The 18,869-nt window shown below is 43.4% G+C and overlaps 1 protein-coding gene across 4 annotated transcripts in view; it reads left to right on the forward strand.

Annotated features, from left to right (window-relative positions):
- Positions 1 to 18,869, forward strand: part of SEPTIN2 (septin 2) — a 1,307,428-nt gene that overhangs the window by 788,486 nt on the left and 500,073 nt on the right. For all 4 annotated transcript variants that reach the window (XM_044068783.1, XM_044068784.1, XM_044068782.1 and 1 more), the window contains one exon: positions 15,302 to 15,403. In XM_044068783.1, the coding sequence (XP_043924718.1) occupies positions 15,302 to 15,403 (102 nt within the window). The remainder of the gene's footprint in view (positions 1 to 15,301; positions 15,404 to 18,869) is intronic.

The raw sequence follows: 18,869 nt of genomic DNA on the forward strand, positions 1-18,869 counted from the left end.
CAAATAAAGGAACTAAACTGAACTGAATGTTTCTGAAGCAGATGTACTTATAAAGGCATTTATTGTGGAAGATGTTTAGAACATTGGTGTAATGGTTAAGGTGTTTACCTTGTAGACACAAGGTGCAGGGTTTGATTCTGACATAGGGTAATTGGTTAAGCTTAAAATAACCCATAAGGACAGTTAGTCAAGTACTAATCTTTGAACCTATGAAACATTGTATGTGAAGTTGTTCAATCTCGCCATTCATTCTTCACTGATGGGTTCGGAGCCGATCCTCGGCTCCGACATGGCCGTTTAGCAAAGCTCAAAGATTACCAGTAGCTCGAGACCAAGCCCCTTATCCCATGGTGCATTGCTGGAATTACCTCAGATCTAGGTTGCTGCGGCACTGATCACTAGGTTTCCAGCGTTGTTCGAGACTTTTTGTAGGATATTCTGCATATTCGCAAGTTTTCTTTTTTTTTTTTCTTCTCATATCTATATCTATATATATATATATATATATATATATATATATATATATATATATTTTTTTTTTTTTTTATATAGTTAGACTGTTTAGAAGTGTTCCCCTTTCCCTTTTATAGCTTTGCCACGTTATTCGTGACTTTTTGCTTCTTGGCTATTGACCTGTTGTAGTTTAGACTAGTTAGGAGTATATATTCTATATTGTATTATATTTGGAGTGGCCTGTTTGGGTGTTTGTTTGTCAAAGTTGTTGATAGTTCTTCATAGTTGTTATCTTTCTAATTAAGATATTATGTCTGAAGATAAGGAGAAACATCTGAAGTCTGGCTTTAAAAAATTTCCAGACTGCGGACAAAAAATGTTTGTGACGCACATGTTCAGTGCGTTTATTGTGTGGGTGAGGTGCACCTTCAGAAGTCCTGCAGTATCTGCCAGTCCTTTTCTACTAAGGTGCTGGGTGAGAGGAAGAGGAAACTCATAGATCGAGGTATCCTTAAGCACCCCTTTGTAGAAGCTTTGTCTGACCAGGATGGGGCCAGCAAATCATCAAAACCTTCCTCTGAATCTGGCAAAAATCAAAACAAGTGGAATATACTGTGACTTCGGCTCAACAGCCTTTGGAGTCGACAGTCTGTTCTTTTCAGTACCGGGACTCTGGCTTGGAACCGGTCTCTGAGACTCTCACTTCTCCAGTCGGCACCATCGGTGCTTTCTTCCAGGTCATCTGTTAGCCTTCCAAATTTGGATATGGATCGACTGGTACAGAAGCTATTAACGGCACCAGGCTTAGCTAAATTGTCTGCTCCGACCCGGGCATCAGAACTGAAGACCACACTTCCTGAATTGACTACTCCTCCTCTGAGCCGTACCGGTCCTTCAGAGTCGAAGGAGGCCGACTTGATGATTGTAGAACCCTTGGAGCCGCCGGCTGTGCCAGTATCGTCTGCTCCATTTGCTCGAACGTCCTCATTGCTGACAAGGGACCCGACGCTCCCCTGTCAGATCCAGGGAGGATAGTCACACTGACTTAGTGCCGATTCTTCCTCTCAGGGCTTCAGCTCAGGTGAGCTCGGCTTCTACTTCGGGCTCAGAGCCCACGGCATCGATGCGGGAGGGGATTGTGGTCACTTCGGGTCCGTCGACTCCTCATCGGAGCCGTGATGTTTTCGAAGCCATGAGGCGAGTGTCATCTCCAAAGACTTCCTCATCACCAGGTTTGGCCTCTTCTTCCCTTAAAGTGCTTGTGTCCGCGTCTGCTACCATCGGTCACCCCAAGGGTAGAGTCCCAGAGCCTCAGGTAGCCCCACTGGGTGCTCCCTGCTCTTCTGAGACTTCCCCAGAAGTCCCCACTAAGGAAGTACCCATAAAGAGACTGTGCAAGAGGAGGCAATTGGACTCCCCACAGGAGACCTGACATCTGACACCGATTTGGAGGAGTCAAAAGGGTCCCCTCGATCCCCCTCTTGAGGACATCTCCTTTGTGGAGATACTTGAGATCCTTAGTCAGAGGGGTGATTGGCAGTCCAAAAGCCCTACTGAGGATGAGTCTGTTCTTCTGAAGGCTTTCGGGTCTCAACCCTCCACCTCCTGGGTGTCTTAACCCTACGATGAGCTTATGCAATTGGTCTCCCGTAGGGCATGGGAGTCGCCGGAATCCATGGAGCCTGTCCCTCAGAGGCCTAATAACTTTATTTCTGCCCCCATGGATAAATCCTTTCTGTCCAAAGGAGTTCCTGTTGATACCATGGTGGTGGCGGCAGCCACAAAGAAGGAATTGTCGGAAACCTCTGTGTCTATCCATCCTCCTAACAGAGAGTCCAGGATCATGGCTAGATATGGGAAGCGCATGTTCAGTTCAGCGACTCACTCTGCGATCACTGAACTATCTGACCCATTTCACCAGACTGCAAAGAGATCTCCTTAAGGAGCTGGGAGATTCTCTTCAGGGTACTGTAGCTGCAGGCATCTCTGACAAAGTTTTGGCCCAGCTTGCTAACGTTAATTTCATTGTGAACTTGTCCATACGTCTCATATATGCAGCTGATGGTTCGTGTAGGGCTGCAGGTACAGGGATTGCTTTTCACAGGCATGCCTGGATGCACCTCTGTTCCTTTGCGGAGCCTTTCAAGTCTTCATTCGTAAACACCCCGTTTGACGGCTCATGCTTGTTTGGGCCAAAGTTAAAGGAAACATTGACCAGGTGTGAACAAGAGGGAAAGACACTGTCTGCCGTCGGAGTCCGTTTTTCCACCCCTACTCAGTTTTCCCAAAGGCCAAAGGGGAGGAAAGATGTGGTTCCGGAAAGCCCAAGGAGCCTTTCAGGACACACGTGGAGAACCTCCCTCCAGGGGCAGAAGAGGGGGGAATAATGGATGACGCCGCCCTCATGGCAGAGGGGGTCCACAACATCAGGGTGACAGAGATCACTTCTCTGGCCATCCCTACCAGCGCTCCTGAGAGGAGGCCCGACTGTCCAGCTCTGGAGGCGGTCGGGGGGGTCGATTATCTTTGTACCCAGAAGCCTGGCTAGATATCACAAACGACAGATGGGTACAAAGCATTATTTCCAGAGGGTGTTTCATACCGTTCTCCACTCCACCCATTCCCGTCAAGAGAATCCCGGACGTTTCACCCAGTTACAGGAACAAGCAACCATAGAGGTCTGCAAGTTGCTAGAAGAGTCATCCAACCAGTCCCAGGAGACCAAACAAGATTCGGAACTTACTCGAGATTCTTTTTGGTTCCAAAGAAAACAGGGGACTGGAGACCCATTTTGGACCTCAGTAGACTGAACCAATTTGTAAAAAAAAAAGAGAAGTTTTGGATGGTCATGCTTCAGTCCATATTCCCCTTTTTAGGAAAGGACAATTGGATGTGCTTGATCGATCTCAAAGATGCGCACTACCACATAAAAATGGCCAGACCATCCAGAGATCATCTGCGTTTCCAGCTGGGAGCCAGTCACTACCAGTTTCGAGCCCTGCCCTTTGGTCTCACTACAGCCCCCAGAGCGTTTACCAAATGTATGGCATTGGCCATGGCTCACCTGAGGCGTCCAGGATTCCAGGTGTTTCCATACCTAGACGATTGGCTCCTTACTTCCACCACCAAGCATCAACTGATAAAGGCAACAGAACCCACTCTGACACACTGCAATCACTTAGGCATTACAGTCAACTTCGAAAAGTCTGCCTTGTTGCCATCACAGCATATCGTCTTTATAGGGGCAGAGTTAGACACTTCAGCCACCACTCTACGTCTTCCAGTCGAAGGGTATCAATTCTTCGCCAACACATCACTTCACTGGTGTCAAAGAACAGAGCTCCAGCCGCAGAGGTCTTGAAAGTATTAGATTTTATGGCGGCAGCAATTTTAGTCATTCCATTGGCGAGGATGCATATGCAGATTCTTCAATGGCTCCTGTTCACTCAGTGGTCTTACCAGGAGTTGCCAATGAACCATATGATTCTGTTTACAAACTCTTGCAAAAGGGATCTTCAGTGGTGGTTGACGTCTCTACATGTCACAATAGGGTGCCCCTTTGTACTCCCCGCTCCAGTAGCCACTGTGACCACGGACGCTTCCCTGATAGGGTGGGGGGGGTCATTTTCAGGGAAAGACTGCCCAAGGCACATGGACATATCAAGAGTCACATTTGCATATTAATGTCCTAGAGATGATAGTGGTACTTCTGGCATTGCAGTACTTTCAGGACTCTCTCCGTCTAGGGACAATTGGCATTCAGACAGACAACATGTCAGTGGTCTGGTATTTGAACAAACAGGGCGGGACCAAGTCTTACCCCCTTTACCGAGAAGCCCTCAGAGTTTGGCAGTGGGCTGTGTCATCCCAGTGCTTTCTGTTGGCAGCACACATCCCGGGGAGATCCAACTTGATAGCGGACAAGCTGAGCAGGGCAATTTTGTTGCCATACGAGTGGTCCCTCAAACAGGAGATTGCGGACAGGATTTTCCGCAAATGGGGCCACTTGCTGCGATCTTTTTGCCAACCACATCAACACCAGATGCAGAAGCTACTTTTCCCCGATACCCACTACGGGAGAACCCCTGAGGGATGCACTCGTACACGATTGGCCCCCGGGTCTCCTCTGTGCTTTTCCTCCAATTCCGCTGATACCTAAATTTTTACAGAAAGCAAAGTCGCTGGAAAGGGCGGTCATTTTTATCGCCCCTCATTGGCCTCGGCAGATTTGGTTTCCATTTCTTTACCATCATCTCTTGGAGGATCCATGGATCCTGGACTCGGTTCCAGACCTTCTGACACACCCGTCAGGGGGACCTCCATCCTTCCTTGCAGTCACTGAAGCTAACTGCTTGGCTGCTTCGGTTCCCCATATAGCCAGGCTTCATAATCTTTCAGATGACACAAGTCAAATTTTGTTGGCTTCCCGCAAAACCTTCCACCAGATAATTGTATCGTAGTAAGTGGAAAAGATTTTCCATTTGGGCTTCTAACAAAAACCTTGATCCTTGCCAAGCTCCCTTGTCATCCATACTAGAATTCTTGACCGAGATTTTTCACAAAGGAGTGGCAGCTGCTACCGTTAAGGTCCAGTTAGCAGCTATATCTAATTTTCATCTAGGTATTGATGGACTGAATATTATGCAACACCAGTTATCCAAGGCCTTCCTCAAAGGTGCCTTTCACATGAGACCTCCAGTGAAGACTCCTTATTCTCCCTGGAGCTTGAATTTCATGCTATCCCGTATTATTCTTTCTCCCTTCGAACCAGCATCACATGGAAAACTATCTTTCTAGTGGCCATTACTTCTGCCCGCAGAGTGTCAGAGCTTCAGGCATTATCTATCGAGCCCCGCTATATGATTTTTCATCCTGATAGGTATCCCTTAGGACTAACCCTTCCTTTTTGCCTAAAGTATGATGTTCTTCGTGTTTCACTGTTGCAGTCATTACATTTGGGTAATCTGCTGGCAGGTTGCCCTCAATCAGCCTGAATAACAAAGTCTTGGGTCCTGCGTCCGTTGCTGTCTCCTCTTCCATGCCATCAGGTTGGCAGGGGTATAAAACATGTAGCCGACGCCATTTTATTCAGTCTTTCTTGCTGTGCGGTGCCTGAAGCAGAAGCAGTTCGCAAGGGCCGGTCAGCCGACTCCTGAAATTTTCGCATTGAAATTTCAGAACTGAAGTCTTCAACTAAAGCAAAGTACCCCGTTGGAGAAACTTTTTCTTGCTGCTCACCAATGTCAGTAAAAGTTAATAATTGCATTACTTGTGGGAAGCAAGTACCTCATAAGGATTTTCATTTGTACTGTATTCCTTGCCTAGGCCCAGATCATAACATGCCTTGTTGTCGGTTTTGTGCTAGATTTAACCAGCGCACTATTAAGCATCTGTATATTTTTGCTTCAAAATACTTTGGATCTAGATTTAATTACTCTGAAATGTCGTCAGTTAGCAATCCGACTACTGGAGTTCACAAAAAACGCAAAGAAAAAGACAGAGACAGACCGTCAAGGTCCAAAACAGATGATGAAGCTTCTCCTAAGCCAGTCGCCAGTTCGCCAGTACTCAGTGAAGCACTTTCGCAGCCCCTGATACCCGCTACTTTTGAGTCACAGGCCTCTACCGAGATCCAAGCAGAGTCCAGTATGCCGTGAGATTCTCAAGAGTATTGAACCCGCTGATGTCTCTCCCTTGGATGGGTCTGAAGCCGCTGAGCAGGCACCAGCTTCTGAGGGTGTTTTCAGGCCTCAACATTTTTACATATAGCCGACGCCAACTTCAAAAACAAGATCAAAAACAGTTTCTAAGTCTAAAAAACTGACGCATGAGCCACGTGCTCAGGCCCCTATGCCTAAAAAACAGATGATCAAAATGGCTGAGGACTTAATTACCTTGATCAGGGGTTCCCAACCCCCCCCCCCTCTGCTAGGAGGCCTAGGCAAGACACTGATTATGAATCTTCAGATAAGCTTTCCATTTTTTCTGATCAGGAATTTTCTATTCCTCCCTATGAGGATTCAGATGCAGAAGAATCCATCCCATCTGCATCTCCTCCTGAGGATTATTCTTTTGGTGAAACCTTGCATACTTTAAGGGAATATTTTCATTGGGAGAGTCAGGATTTCTCAGAATCAAAAAAGAGGCTTAGGGATTTCCTTCTCCTTCATCAGCATAGGCCTTTGGCTATACCTCCTGTATTAGACATTGTTGATGATGTGTTTTCGGAATCAAGCATGGCTCCTGATTCTTTACCTCCGGCCCCTAGTAAGCCAGACAGATATTACAGGGTTCCAGACTCCCACTAATTTCTATTCAAAAATCCTGCTGCTGATCCTGAGACTATATCACAGGGTCTCAAAGGTGTAAAGGCCTCTACAGCCAAAAATCCTTCCCCCTCTGGTAGAGATTCCAGGGTGCTGGATAGATGAGGAAAGAAGGTTTATATGTCTGCAGCCTTGGCAATTAGGGCCTTAAACTGCCAGTTTCATATGCTTAAATATCAACAGCATGTTATGGGCTTATTGAAACAGAAAATTATGTTGATTTCTGATTGTGTCGAAAATAAAGAATTCCAGGAATTATTGCATGCAGCAGAACAGGTTGGAAAAGCATACTTTGCAATGTGATTTTGATTCCTTGGAGGCCTCTTGCAGGGCCACAGTTACTGGATCTGTGATTAGAAGGCATGCCTGGCTCAAGGAGCAAAATCTGCCTGATCATGTTAAAGCTAAATTGCTGGATGCCCCCTTACAGCATGATACTCTGTTTGGTAATAAGGCAGAAGAGGTTTTAAAGAAAATGTAAGACCAAGCCAAATCTATGCAATCTGTAAAATATTTCTTACAAGTGCAGCCACCAAGGTTCAGTAGACACTGGGCTACTAAAAATTGGTCCTTTCCTGTGTCCAACAGAGCCTCTCGAGGCATATCCAGGTGCTCAAAAGGCTCTAGGTACCAATCACAAGGTTCTACCTTCACCAAGCACTTATCTCTTGGCAGCCCCTTGGGGAGAAATTAGCACTTCATGCTCAAAATTGGCAGTTAATTACCCAGGACAAGTAGGTATTAAACATATTATCCCAGGAGTACAGATTTCATTTCCATACTTTGCTAATTCCAAACGGTTGGCCATATCTGCCACAAAATCAATGGGCAGAGGCTCAGAAACAAGTTGCGTCCCTCAATGATATGGAGGCTATTCATCCAGTACCAGAACAGCAAAAAGGACAATGTTTTTATTCAGGGCTGTTCCTGGTACCCAGAAATGACAATGCCTGGCGTCCAATACTGGACTTATCTATTTTGAACACGTATCTGGACATTCCAAAATTCAAAATGCTGACTTTGCAACAGCTACTGCCTATGCTGTGCAGGAACGCTTGGTTAGTGACTCTAGACTTAAGAGGCATACCTGCATATCCCAATAAGGGAGTCGTGCAGAAGATACCTCTGCTTCAAGGCAGTTTTTTTGCATTACCAATTCTCTGCACTGCCCTTTGGCTTATCTACTGCGCCCAGGGTCTTTACAAAGTGCCTGGCACCAGTAATTGCATTTTGCAGACAAAGAAGCATACACATTTATCCTGTCTCATTCAAGCAGAGAAAAAGGACATTCTTCTTCAACATCTGACTTTTGTGAAAAGGCTTCTAACATGCCTAGGGTACACGATAAACGAAAAGAAATCACAACTGGTACCCTCTCAAATAATTACATTCCTGGGTGCAAGCTTGAATACAACTGCCCAGATGGCTTACCTTACGCCAGACAAGCAAAGGCAACCGATATCATACTTCAAACAGATGGCAACAAAAACCCAGTTATCTGCAAGACTAATTCTGCAGGCTTTGGGGTTCATGGCATCCTGCATTCTACTAATTCCATATGCAAGACTGCATATGAGAACTTCAGTGGTACCTAAAAAGTTTATGGAGTCAACATTGTCACAGTCTGGAAACAATGATTCCTCTCATTCCCTGCCTACAACAGGAGTTTCTTTGGTGGGCAGAGACATGTCACCATAACAAGGGACTGTCATTCACTCTACCCCCCACCACCCAAACCCTAACTACAGACGCATCAGACTATGCTTGGGGGGCCCACCTGGCGGGGACATGCATTCAGGGCATATGGAGCCCAAAACAAATGCATCTGCATATCAACCAGAAAGAGATGCCCGACAGTACAGAATGCTCTGACAGCCTTCAAGGACTTACTTCATCTAGGACAACTACTGATAAAGACTTGACAACACCACAGTTATGTGGTACATAAACAAGCAGGGGGGGGGGTACACTTTCCTACCCCTTTTGCAGACTAGCCATGACATTGTGGAACACGGCCTTGACTTACCAAGTACATCTTCAAGCTCAATTCCTGCCAGGAAAACAAAATACTCTGGCAGACGACCTAAGCAGAAATCTTATGGACCCGCACGAGTAGAAACTGGATCCACAAATTTTCAGCATGGTAACACAGAAATGGGGGGAGCCCAGACATAGATCTATTTGCTTCTCCCCAAAATTATCAACTGGACAAATTCTGCACAAGGACTTATCACAGGCAAGCATGGAAAGTGGATGCCCTGTCCTTCAGTTGGAAAAACCTATCAGTCTATGCCTTTCCCCCTTGCCTCTTCTCTCCAAGGTCTTACTAAAGGTCAGAGAGGAAAAAACAAAAATGATCCTAATTGCCCCGGACTGGCCTCACCAGCACTGGTACCCAATCCTAAGGAATATGTCTCAACTCCCTCCTTGGTACTTGCCTCAAATACCTTATCTACTGTCTCAGCAGAACAATCAAATTCTGCACACCTAGCTCCAAACTCTGAACCTTGCAGCATGGCTGATTATTTAATTATTCAAACACCACCTCTCAGTAAATCTGTGATTTTTTTATTTTTATTTTTATTTATCATTTTGTTGACCGGGAAAGTCCGACTAGGTTCCACAGAGCCTGTTTTCAGCTGAGGCCCGGGGAGAAATGCTCCAGATGCATGTCTTTGGATGGATGTCATTTTGGAAGCTAGAAGGCCTAGTACTAGAAAATCTTATGCTGATAAATGGAAGAGATTCTGTGCTTTGAACCAAGCACAAGGAACAGACACAGCAAAACCAAATATTCTTCAGATTTTACAATACTTGACTGAGATGCTTGACAAGGGCCTATCTTTTTCTTCAGTAAAAATCCATGCCTCTGCCACCTCAGCTCATTACAACACGGAGCCTCCCATCTTTTGTCATCCTCTGCTAAAGCAGTATCTTAGAGGGGCCAAAAATTTAAGGCCCCCCAGAAGATCACCAACTCCTGCATGGAACCTCAGTTTTGTGCTGAAAAACTCACCCTGCCTCCTTTTGAACCAGCAGCTACTACGGATATAAAATTTTTATCTTGGAAAACCGCTTTCCTTTTGGCAATCACTTCAGCAAGAAGGGTTTCGGAACTACAGGCTCTCATGGCTGTGGAGCCTTTTTATTACATTTTACCCGGACAGGGTGTCCCTCAGGACCAATCCTTCCTTTATGCCTAAGGTGTGGTATCCAGTGTGGCTCTTAACCAAACTATTCACCTGCCAACATTTTACCCAAATCCACAGAATAAGGGGGAGCGAATTCTGCATTCATTTAATGTACACAGCAACTAAGATTCTACTTAAACAGGACCAAATCTCTAAGAAAGTCTGTGCAACTACTGGTAGCATTTGCTTCAGGATCAGAGGGAAGGCTATATCAAAGCAGACTATTTCTAAGTGGATAAGCCACTGCATTCGTTTCTGCTACTTGCACCATGGTAAACCTGTGCCCAAGGGAATTAGGTCACATTCCACCAGGGCTGCCTCTACCTCAGCAGCCTTTCTCAGAGGAGTTCCAACCAAAGACATTCTAGAAACTGCTACTTGGAGCTCTGTGCATACCTTTACAAAGCATTATCATTTGCCTCTCTTCTCCAAATCTAGGGCCGGCTTTGCCACTGCAGTTCTGCAGGGCCTCATAGCCGCCTCTAATGCTATTTAGTTCCATCCTCCCATCCATAGCTTTGGGATTCTACCCAAATGTAATGAGTGCAACAGAGAAACACGAAGAACATAGTACAGTTGTGTACACTTACCATAAATGTAGATGTTCGAGTGTATTCACTGTTGCAGTCTGGGTTACCCACCCGCCACCCCCCTTTTCTATAACTTCTTTTTCCTTCACTATACTCTAAAGCTTTTCTGGTGTATTTGCTTTAGATGAAGGTAAAGTTTATATTGCTAAAAGTGCATTTCCATATATTGCTGTTTATTTATTTATATATATATATATATATATATATATATATATATATATATATATTTTTTTTTTTCCCCTCCCCATTTGCAGGGCACCTGACATCTGGGGCAAGAAAACTGAATAAAATGGCGTCGGCTGCATGTTTTATACCCCTGACAACCTGATGTCATGGAAGAGGAAACGGCAACCAACGCAGGACCCAAGACTTTGTTATTCAGGCCGACTGAGGGCAACCTGCCAGCAGATTACCCAAATATAATGACTGCAACAGTGAATACACTCTAACATCTACATTTATGGTAAGTGTACACAACTGTACCTTCTGAGACAAACATCAATCAAGTTATTGAGTTGCCCATTTTTTTCCCCAACCATACCAACAAATTAGAATACATGCTGCACAAACTTGATGTTCACAGACAGCTTAGATATTATCTGGACAGAGCAAAAGACTTCAGAAAGTCAGACCAGCTTTTTCTTTCATTCTCTGAAGCCAGAAAAGGTCGACCAGTGGCTAAAACAACCCTTTCTAAGTGGCTTTCAGATTGTATCACCTACACTTACTCATCTGCTAATAGGTCTTTGTTGCATAAAGTGAAGGCGCATTCAACCAGAGCAGTCTACTTCTTCGGCCTTTCAAGCCAACTTACCTCTTGATAATATCTGTGCTGCAGCCACTTGGTCTAAACCTCACACAAAGTGGACAGGGCTTCCTTTGGTTTTAAGGTACTGAAAAATGTACTCCTGTGAGCCACCCAGGATTTAGGGTGCTAGGGACGCTACCCATCAGTGAAGAATGAACGGCGAGATTGAACAACTTCACATAAAGAAGTTCTGTACTCACCGTAACGTTCCATTTGAGTTGTTCCATCTTGCCTTCATTCTCACGTTCCTCCCTCCATCCCCCACCTGGTTGACAGTTGACCTGGAGACTGACTTCATCTTTGTTATTCATTGTTTCTTCCTGTCTGGGGAGATTAGTCCTCTTCCTAGGATATGGTACACGCAGCAAACAAGATCTGAGGTAATTCCAGCATTGCATCACGGGATAAGGGGCTTGGTCTCGAGCTTTCGGCTCCGAACCCATCAGTGAAAAATGAAGGTGAGATGGAACAACTCACATGGAACGTTATGGTGAGTACATAACTTCTTTTTTACACAGGTGGGTGAGTACTGGTGTATAATTTTTGAAACAATGCTGGTAAATGTATAGTACTTTGTAAAATGCTTTATAGCTGGTTTGTGGTGCTAGAGATAGGAGCTCTAACTGTAGTCCCATAATCCAGGCTTGACTAGCACCCACGGTATAGAAGGTGCTAGCTAAAGAAGGGACCTAACCTGTTGGTGAGGGGCAAATGATGAGGGGGAGCAGTGCTGATGCTGCAGCACTACCTGTTGGAGGACAGGCACTGGATTTTGTATAACAGTGCAGAGACTTCAGCCTGTTGCACAGTATGTGTATGTACTGCAACCTGACTGTGTATGGAAGCATACATCCCACAGCCTAGTACTGTAGGCAGTCCTATGGTACTGTCCCTTTAGGCCTTGAGCAGTAGGGGAATAGGACAAGCAGAATAATTTTGAACCATTCATGGCTTAAATAAGTGTCGCGCAAGTGAGGGGCAGAAATATGCAAAAAAGTTTGACATACTGTTCAGAGAATTATGAACTACAACATACTTGGTTAATGTATCTGTTGGCTACGAATCAGCCTTACTGATGTTAGGTACATATAAAAGATGTAATATTTGCCAAACGATGCAGAAGTCTGAAACTTTTGCATAATTTGTGCCACCATTTTGTGGCATGATGTTCCCTGAGGATTTTATTGGGTCCACAGAAGTATTGAGAAGCTTGTCTTGGTTCTATAAGACAAGAAACAGGCCTGTGTAGGAGATGCATTTCGGCAGATATGCTGCACCTATCCCTTTTTAAAGACTGTGTAAGTGAGTTATACAAACATGGAAAGATCAAAACACCTAACTGCCAATTACAATGAACCAGAGACATGTAACTTCATTTTATGAGGTCCATAAGGAAGCCACATCGCTGCTTTCAACACTGGATGCATATGATGCAGCTTTCTCTCCCTTTCCTGGGAGCACTGATAGGAAGATAATGGTCTGTAGGAGAGACATGGGTGCTTTTCAGTGTGGCAACACTGTCACCAGGTATTAGTGCCACAGAGCAATTAACTTTGATGGAGTCTGAACAGGACATGGAAGCATTACAGAGGCTGCTTTTGCTTAGTATGACAGAAAAAGGAGTAGATTGCAGTGCACAATATTTTCACAATGTTTTGAAATAAAATTGTAGTAACAAGAAGTCATTTTAGTTGAGAAGAGTGTTTCACACAGCTGAAAAGCATCCTGTGAGACAAACTAATGAAAATATTAGTAGAGATAAAGTATGTCAGTGTTCTCAGCATGTGTGAGAAAAACAGAGGTGCAGTTATTCCTGGAATACAAAACTGCTGGGAAGTTTGAGTGTTCATAGTATGAAGCCAGTATTGGTTTTAGGCAGCATTTTTCAGTCATTGTAGCAGTAGAATATGGAATTACTGGAACTTTCATGCTGTGCCATTGTTTCCCATGGAGTACAATGGTGATAAGGAAGCTTAGCAGTGTGGCAGTTTTTCCTGTGACATTAAAAGTGACTTGTGGCAATGAAGCTGTATTGTTACATTCTTTGTGTATGAGAGACTGGCGTGAAATTAGGCGGTTAGCTGGACAGAACAAAATCTTTAATACCTTCTGGTGAGATCACTATTGTATGAAAGTGGTCAAAATATAGAAACTCTTCGTTGCACTTGCTAGCCTGTAGTAGTCTTAGATTTGCCTTACTATTTAAGGGTTACTGTCTGTTCTAATTTTTAAAAAAATTACTTGCCATTTATGCTGCAATGATAATGTTCACTTGTTCTGTATAAGAAAGTGGAATTAATATTGTTTTTCTTGCATGCTGTTTCTTCTCACTCCTCCACTAAATAATTTGTCTCAGCTGCAGAGGATTGGGATGTGCCACACCTGGCAAAGCCCAGTGATTTGAAAGCAGGATGTGGTAAACAGGCGCAGTTGTTTGCTTCCCCTTCATTATCCTGTTTAATTGTTTTTTTTTTGTAATGTTTTTGCCTATTTTTCTACCACTTGTGTGGTGCTGTTTACAGGATACTGTGACTGATTCAGCAATCCTGGAAACAATGTGACCGGGCAGCATAATAATCAGTGAGCCAACAGATACATGATACTCAGATTATGTAATGTTACCTATTTTTGAGCAATAGGAATGGTTATATGAGGAAGGTAACACATGATAGAAGATTAATACCCTTCTGCCCTTTGAGGTGTGGTAATTTATTTACATCTGCAGTCTTTCTAGACTCTCTATTTTAAATTGATGTATTTTTACTTATTTACTTTTGCTGACTGGATTAGTCCCACTATGCTAGTAGCCTCTTTTCACGGGAGATCAGAGGTGGTATTTTTACTACTAGGGGAAATTTGGCCAAAATTCACTGCTCTTCTCAATAGGTGCTGCAAGATCTTTTGCATCCACCTGAGCTACCACCAACTCAAGCAGATGAGAGGTTTGGTTTAATGTCTCATCCAAAAGACTAAACACTCAGGAGTGCAACATCCCCTTTATGCTGCACTGCAGTGTCAGCAATCAGTATAGCTGGTGTGGGGAAAGAACCCACAGCTTTCTGCACCCAAGGTAAGTGTGCTGCTGTCATGCCACAGACACTATCACTAGTTGTTTGGGACAGTATTTTGGATTTTAGTTTGACAGCTGTTTTTCAGTATTCTGTAGTGTATGTATTGGCAACATAGGAACTGAAGAAGCTCTTAGTTTTACTTTTTATTTCAGCAATGTTCAAATTGTTTTTACCCACCGTGATGTTTGATGATTTTTATTTTTCCATCCCTTCCCCCTGTGTCAGTTAAAGCTCTGTATTCTTTTTGGATTTACTTTATACTTTCTTTTATATTTTGTTTAATTGGTGATTAAGTTGATCAGCAAGAGGTTTTACAAAGTACTTGAACACTATTAAAATTTTGTTTGACAAAAATCAGTAAAAGAGTTACCTGCATGTTAAGATTGCCATAGGAAAAGTGTTCCTTATATAGATGAGAAAGCACAATAACAGAAGAAGTCCATTCTGGAGAGACGCTATCAAACTGGTGAAAGGGTGAGTTTTGGCTATTTTACAGACTCCTAAAAATGTTTATCTGGAGTGTAAATGAAATTAAAATCGATCAGTTTTTTATGTTTCACCTCATAAATTTTATTTTTGTAAGAACTGTTTTGACATTATTTTTCAGACTGTATGAGAAGTTACTTCCTGAAGTATTTAGTGAGTGGCCTTTGTTCCGTTGGACCTTTTCAGCAGCATGTGATTGACAGAAATGTGGAATACTGTCCGGTGTGGTACTCTTAAGGGAGATTCTGTTTCTGAATTGCATTTCATGTTCAGTGGTACATTATTTCAACTGAATTACTGTGATGTGTGCTAACTGTAAGCTGCAAAAATGGATTTTTCCCTTTTGGGTAACATCCAGTTTACTCTGCATTTTCAGGTTCTGGATGAAATTGCAGAGCATGGCATTCGGATCTATCAGCTGCCAGATGCAGATTCTGATGAGGATGAAGAATTTAAAGAGCAAACAAGAGTATTAAAGGTAAGGACCATTAACATTTCTAACTACCTAACAAAAGTGAAAGTCTGCTGGAGCACGATTTTTTTTTCTTTTTCTGTCCCTTGCTGTGTACTTCACTATAAACGATTGGATCATCCTGTCAGCTGCATTTATTTGCTTGCATAGAATTCTTTGCATATGACAGCTGATTATACTAATGGGGTAGGTTCCTTGGTCTAACTGACATTAAAGAAAAAAACCCACTCAAACTGAAAAAGTCCGTCTTTTTCAAGCTTGATCTTATTGCTAACACACGCAGTAACTGTTACTTTGTTTTGTTATAGTATTCTAATTTGCAGTACCACAAAATGTCCATGATATGGACTGACATGACCCTGTTTACATTGCTGCCGTGATGTGGTTTTGTGTCCCCATAATGTAACACATTCTGGAACAGAGTAAATTGATTTTTTTCCCTTTCTGAGCCCCACTAGCTGTTACAGTGTCAATTTCAACTTCTTAGTGTGTCTCTGGAAACTGTATTTTTTTTTTTTTTTTTAAAACCAGCAACACTGACTTGTGCCAACTCTAAACTACTAAAAAGACTTTTGTCTGCGAGAACTAACCTTAGGTGAAACCCCTATCATATCCTTGCTAGCTACAGATCCCCTAACATGAATCTGAAAAACTACACCTCCTGCCTAAACCTACTGGAATCTCTTAGCATTCAGCCTAACACCATACTTGTAGGTGACTTCAACTACTCCTGCATAAACTGGGAGATTTATACGACCCATAATTCACTTGCTCAGAGGTTTTTGAACATAGTCAACACAACTACCCTGGAGCAACTAGTTAGCTCCCCAACTAGAGTAACAGATATCCTAGATTTAGTACTCATAAACATGAGGGATGCTGCTCCCTCCCGTGCATTAAATCCTTCCTGGTAAGATCTGACCAAAAAATTTTCTTATTTAGTATTAAAACTAACATAGAACCCCCATCAAACTCCAAACCTGTTAAGAACTTTGCTAAGGTCAGTTACCTCAAACTATGTGATAGCTTATTAAACTTCCAAACCTAGATGAGACAGAGGCCTACTGTGACCTGTATACAAAAGCACTGTACAACCACATTCATAGCTGCATAGAGGAGGTAGTACCTGTCTGAGTCAAACCTTTGATTAGTGGCAAAAGTAAACCACCCTGGTGGAGCCCTAGCATAAATAGGCTAGTCATTAAAAGGAAAAAAAATCCTCTCGAGAGACAAGAAGGAACAGACAGAACAGTGCAAAAAAGACACCAGTCCAAACAAACAAATTAGAGACCTGGTCGAATCTGCCAAAGCAAACTGCAAGGCAAAGATGGCCTCCCAGGTGAAAGATAACCGTAAGGCTTTTTAAATTGTGTGTAATCTCAGGAGAAATGCTCATGAATGTGCCGAGTTAATCATGAACAGTAACACTTAAGCCTGAAACTATAGTAAACCTGCTGGCCAACAAGTTCAGTTCAAACTTCTCCCCCATCACCTCCTACCACACCCAAAGAGATACCCACAATCACCCACTACTATTCATTACTAGGGAACAGGTCCTTACTGTGCTCGTTAAAGCCAAAAAACACAGCCACCATGGGTCCCAACAACAGGACGACTCAGTGATGCAGAGGTTGCGTTGTCGCCTCACAGCAAGAGGTTCTAAGGTTCGATTCTCGTCTGGGGTGCCTTCTGTGCGGAGTCTGCATGTCCTCCCTGCATCCGGTTTCCTCCAGGTGCTCTGGTTTACTCCCACGTTACAAAGACATGCATCTGGAGCATTTCTCCCCAGGCCTTCGCTGAAAATTGGCTTTGTTCCAAGTTGGAATTTCCTAGTAAACAAATGTTAAATAAATAAATAAATTCTAGGATGCTTCTTAAATAGCTTAAAACAGAATCTGTCAAAGGCACTAGAAACCCTCTTTAACCAGTGCCACCAGATGGGTTTTGTCCCAGAGGAATGGAGGACTGCAACTGTCGTCCCTCTGCACAAGGAGGCCCAACAATAGACCCATAAACTTGACCAGTCTTATCTACAAGGCCGTGGAGAGATTTATCATGGACCTGATCAATAATAACATAGGAACTCCCCAAAAACTAAATTAGACCCAATTTGGCTTTGTCATAAGAAGGTCTTGTCTGCTCAGTCTGTTAGACTTCTTAGAGGAAAGTCACTATGGCTATGGATGAGAGTAAACCTTGCACTCCGCTTGTCTAGACCTAGCCAGAGCTTTCAACACAATTCCCCACTTGGAGATTATAGATAAACTTACTGAATTAGGGATAAACCTGTATAGCTTCAGCTGGATAATCAACTGACTCACTGACAGGCGAGTCCACTTCCGATAAGAAACATTTTACTGGCAATGTCCCACAAAGTTCAGTGTTGGGACCTCTCTTGTTTGGTATATACTTTGAAGGGTAGGCCATTGTTAGGGGCCCCTGGCTCACCAAATTCACTGGCGACTGTTAGCTGGGAGCCATCATTGAATCCCCAAGTGATGTGGACATCCTGCAGACTGGCCTAATAATGTGCAATCATAACCTTCAATAAATGGCACATCCCTGCAAATTATAATATTGATAGCACACTCCTAAAGTAGACCCAGTGGTGAGGGACCTAGGAACACAGATAGATAGTAACCTAAACTTTGACCACCAGGTAGTTACAGTAGTGAGGAAATGCTGTGTAGCTCAACTTACAAGTAAAGGCATAGCATCACGATCAAAGGAAGTCATATTGCCATTGTACTCGCCCCTCATCAAGCCCATAGTAGAGTACAGTGCTCCCTTCTGCATGGACTTAACCAAACACTTTAACAGCAATTGGAGTGGCCCCAGAGATGTCTCTCTAAAAAAAATACAAAGCACAAGACGCATGTGTTGTGCTGAACGACTAAAGACCCTATTTCTTTACTCGTCTCATGTTGTTTGGGGACTTGTGCCTGACCTAGTAGGCATTCTCTAATTCAGCCCTGATAAAAAGGTTGCATAATTGCAAGAAAAAATATACAAGGGTTATGTGTTCCATGGATATGAACCTTATTTGTGACACTGCTGGAGAGACTGATTCATATACCAAAGGCTACATCATTTATGGAATAACTTTCTCATCTTCGTATAACAAAGCCCATCCCTCACTCTCTTCAAAAAGAATTTGGGTCAGTGAATGGGGAGCTGTAAATTCCCTCCTGGGGTTACTGCCTATGTCCCTTATAGATAGACAGTCTGTAAAATGATTCAGGGCTCCAGCACTGAAAGACCCACTACCCTGATACTACCCCATCCCATCTCTGGGGAGTTAAGGTATAATGTTGTCATTTCCTGGGTATTATTGGCTAGGCCTGTAAAGGCTCTTCTGCCATTAGGCTAGTAGTAATCACCTATTAACCTATGAGAAAATTTAAAAGTACCACAGAAGTAAACAAATTATATAGCTTTGTTCAAGTATTCAAAGTTGTATTTCCATACTCTC

Source organism: Protopterus annectens, chromosome 4.part0 (genome assembly GCF_019279795.1).
Source record: "Protopterus annectens isolate FY-2018-M chromosome 4.part0, PAN1.0, whole genome shotgun sequence".
NCBI classification, from domain to species: domain Eukaryota; kingdom Metazoa; phylum Chordata; order Ceratodontiformes; family Protopteridae; genus Protopterus; species Protopterus annectens.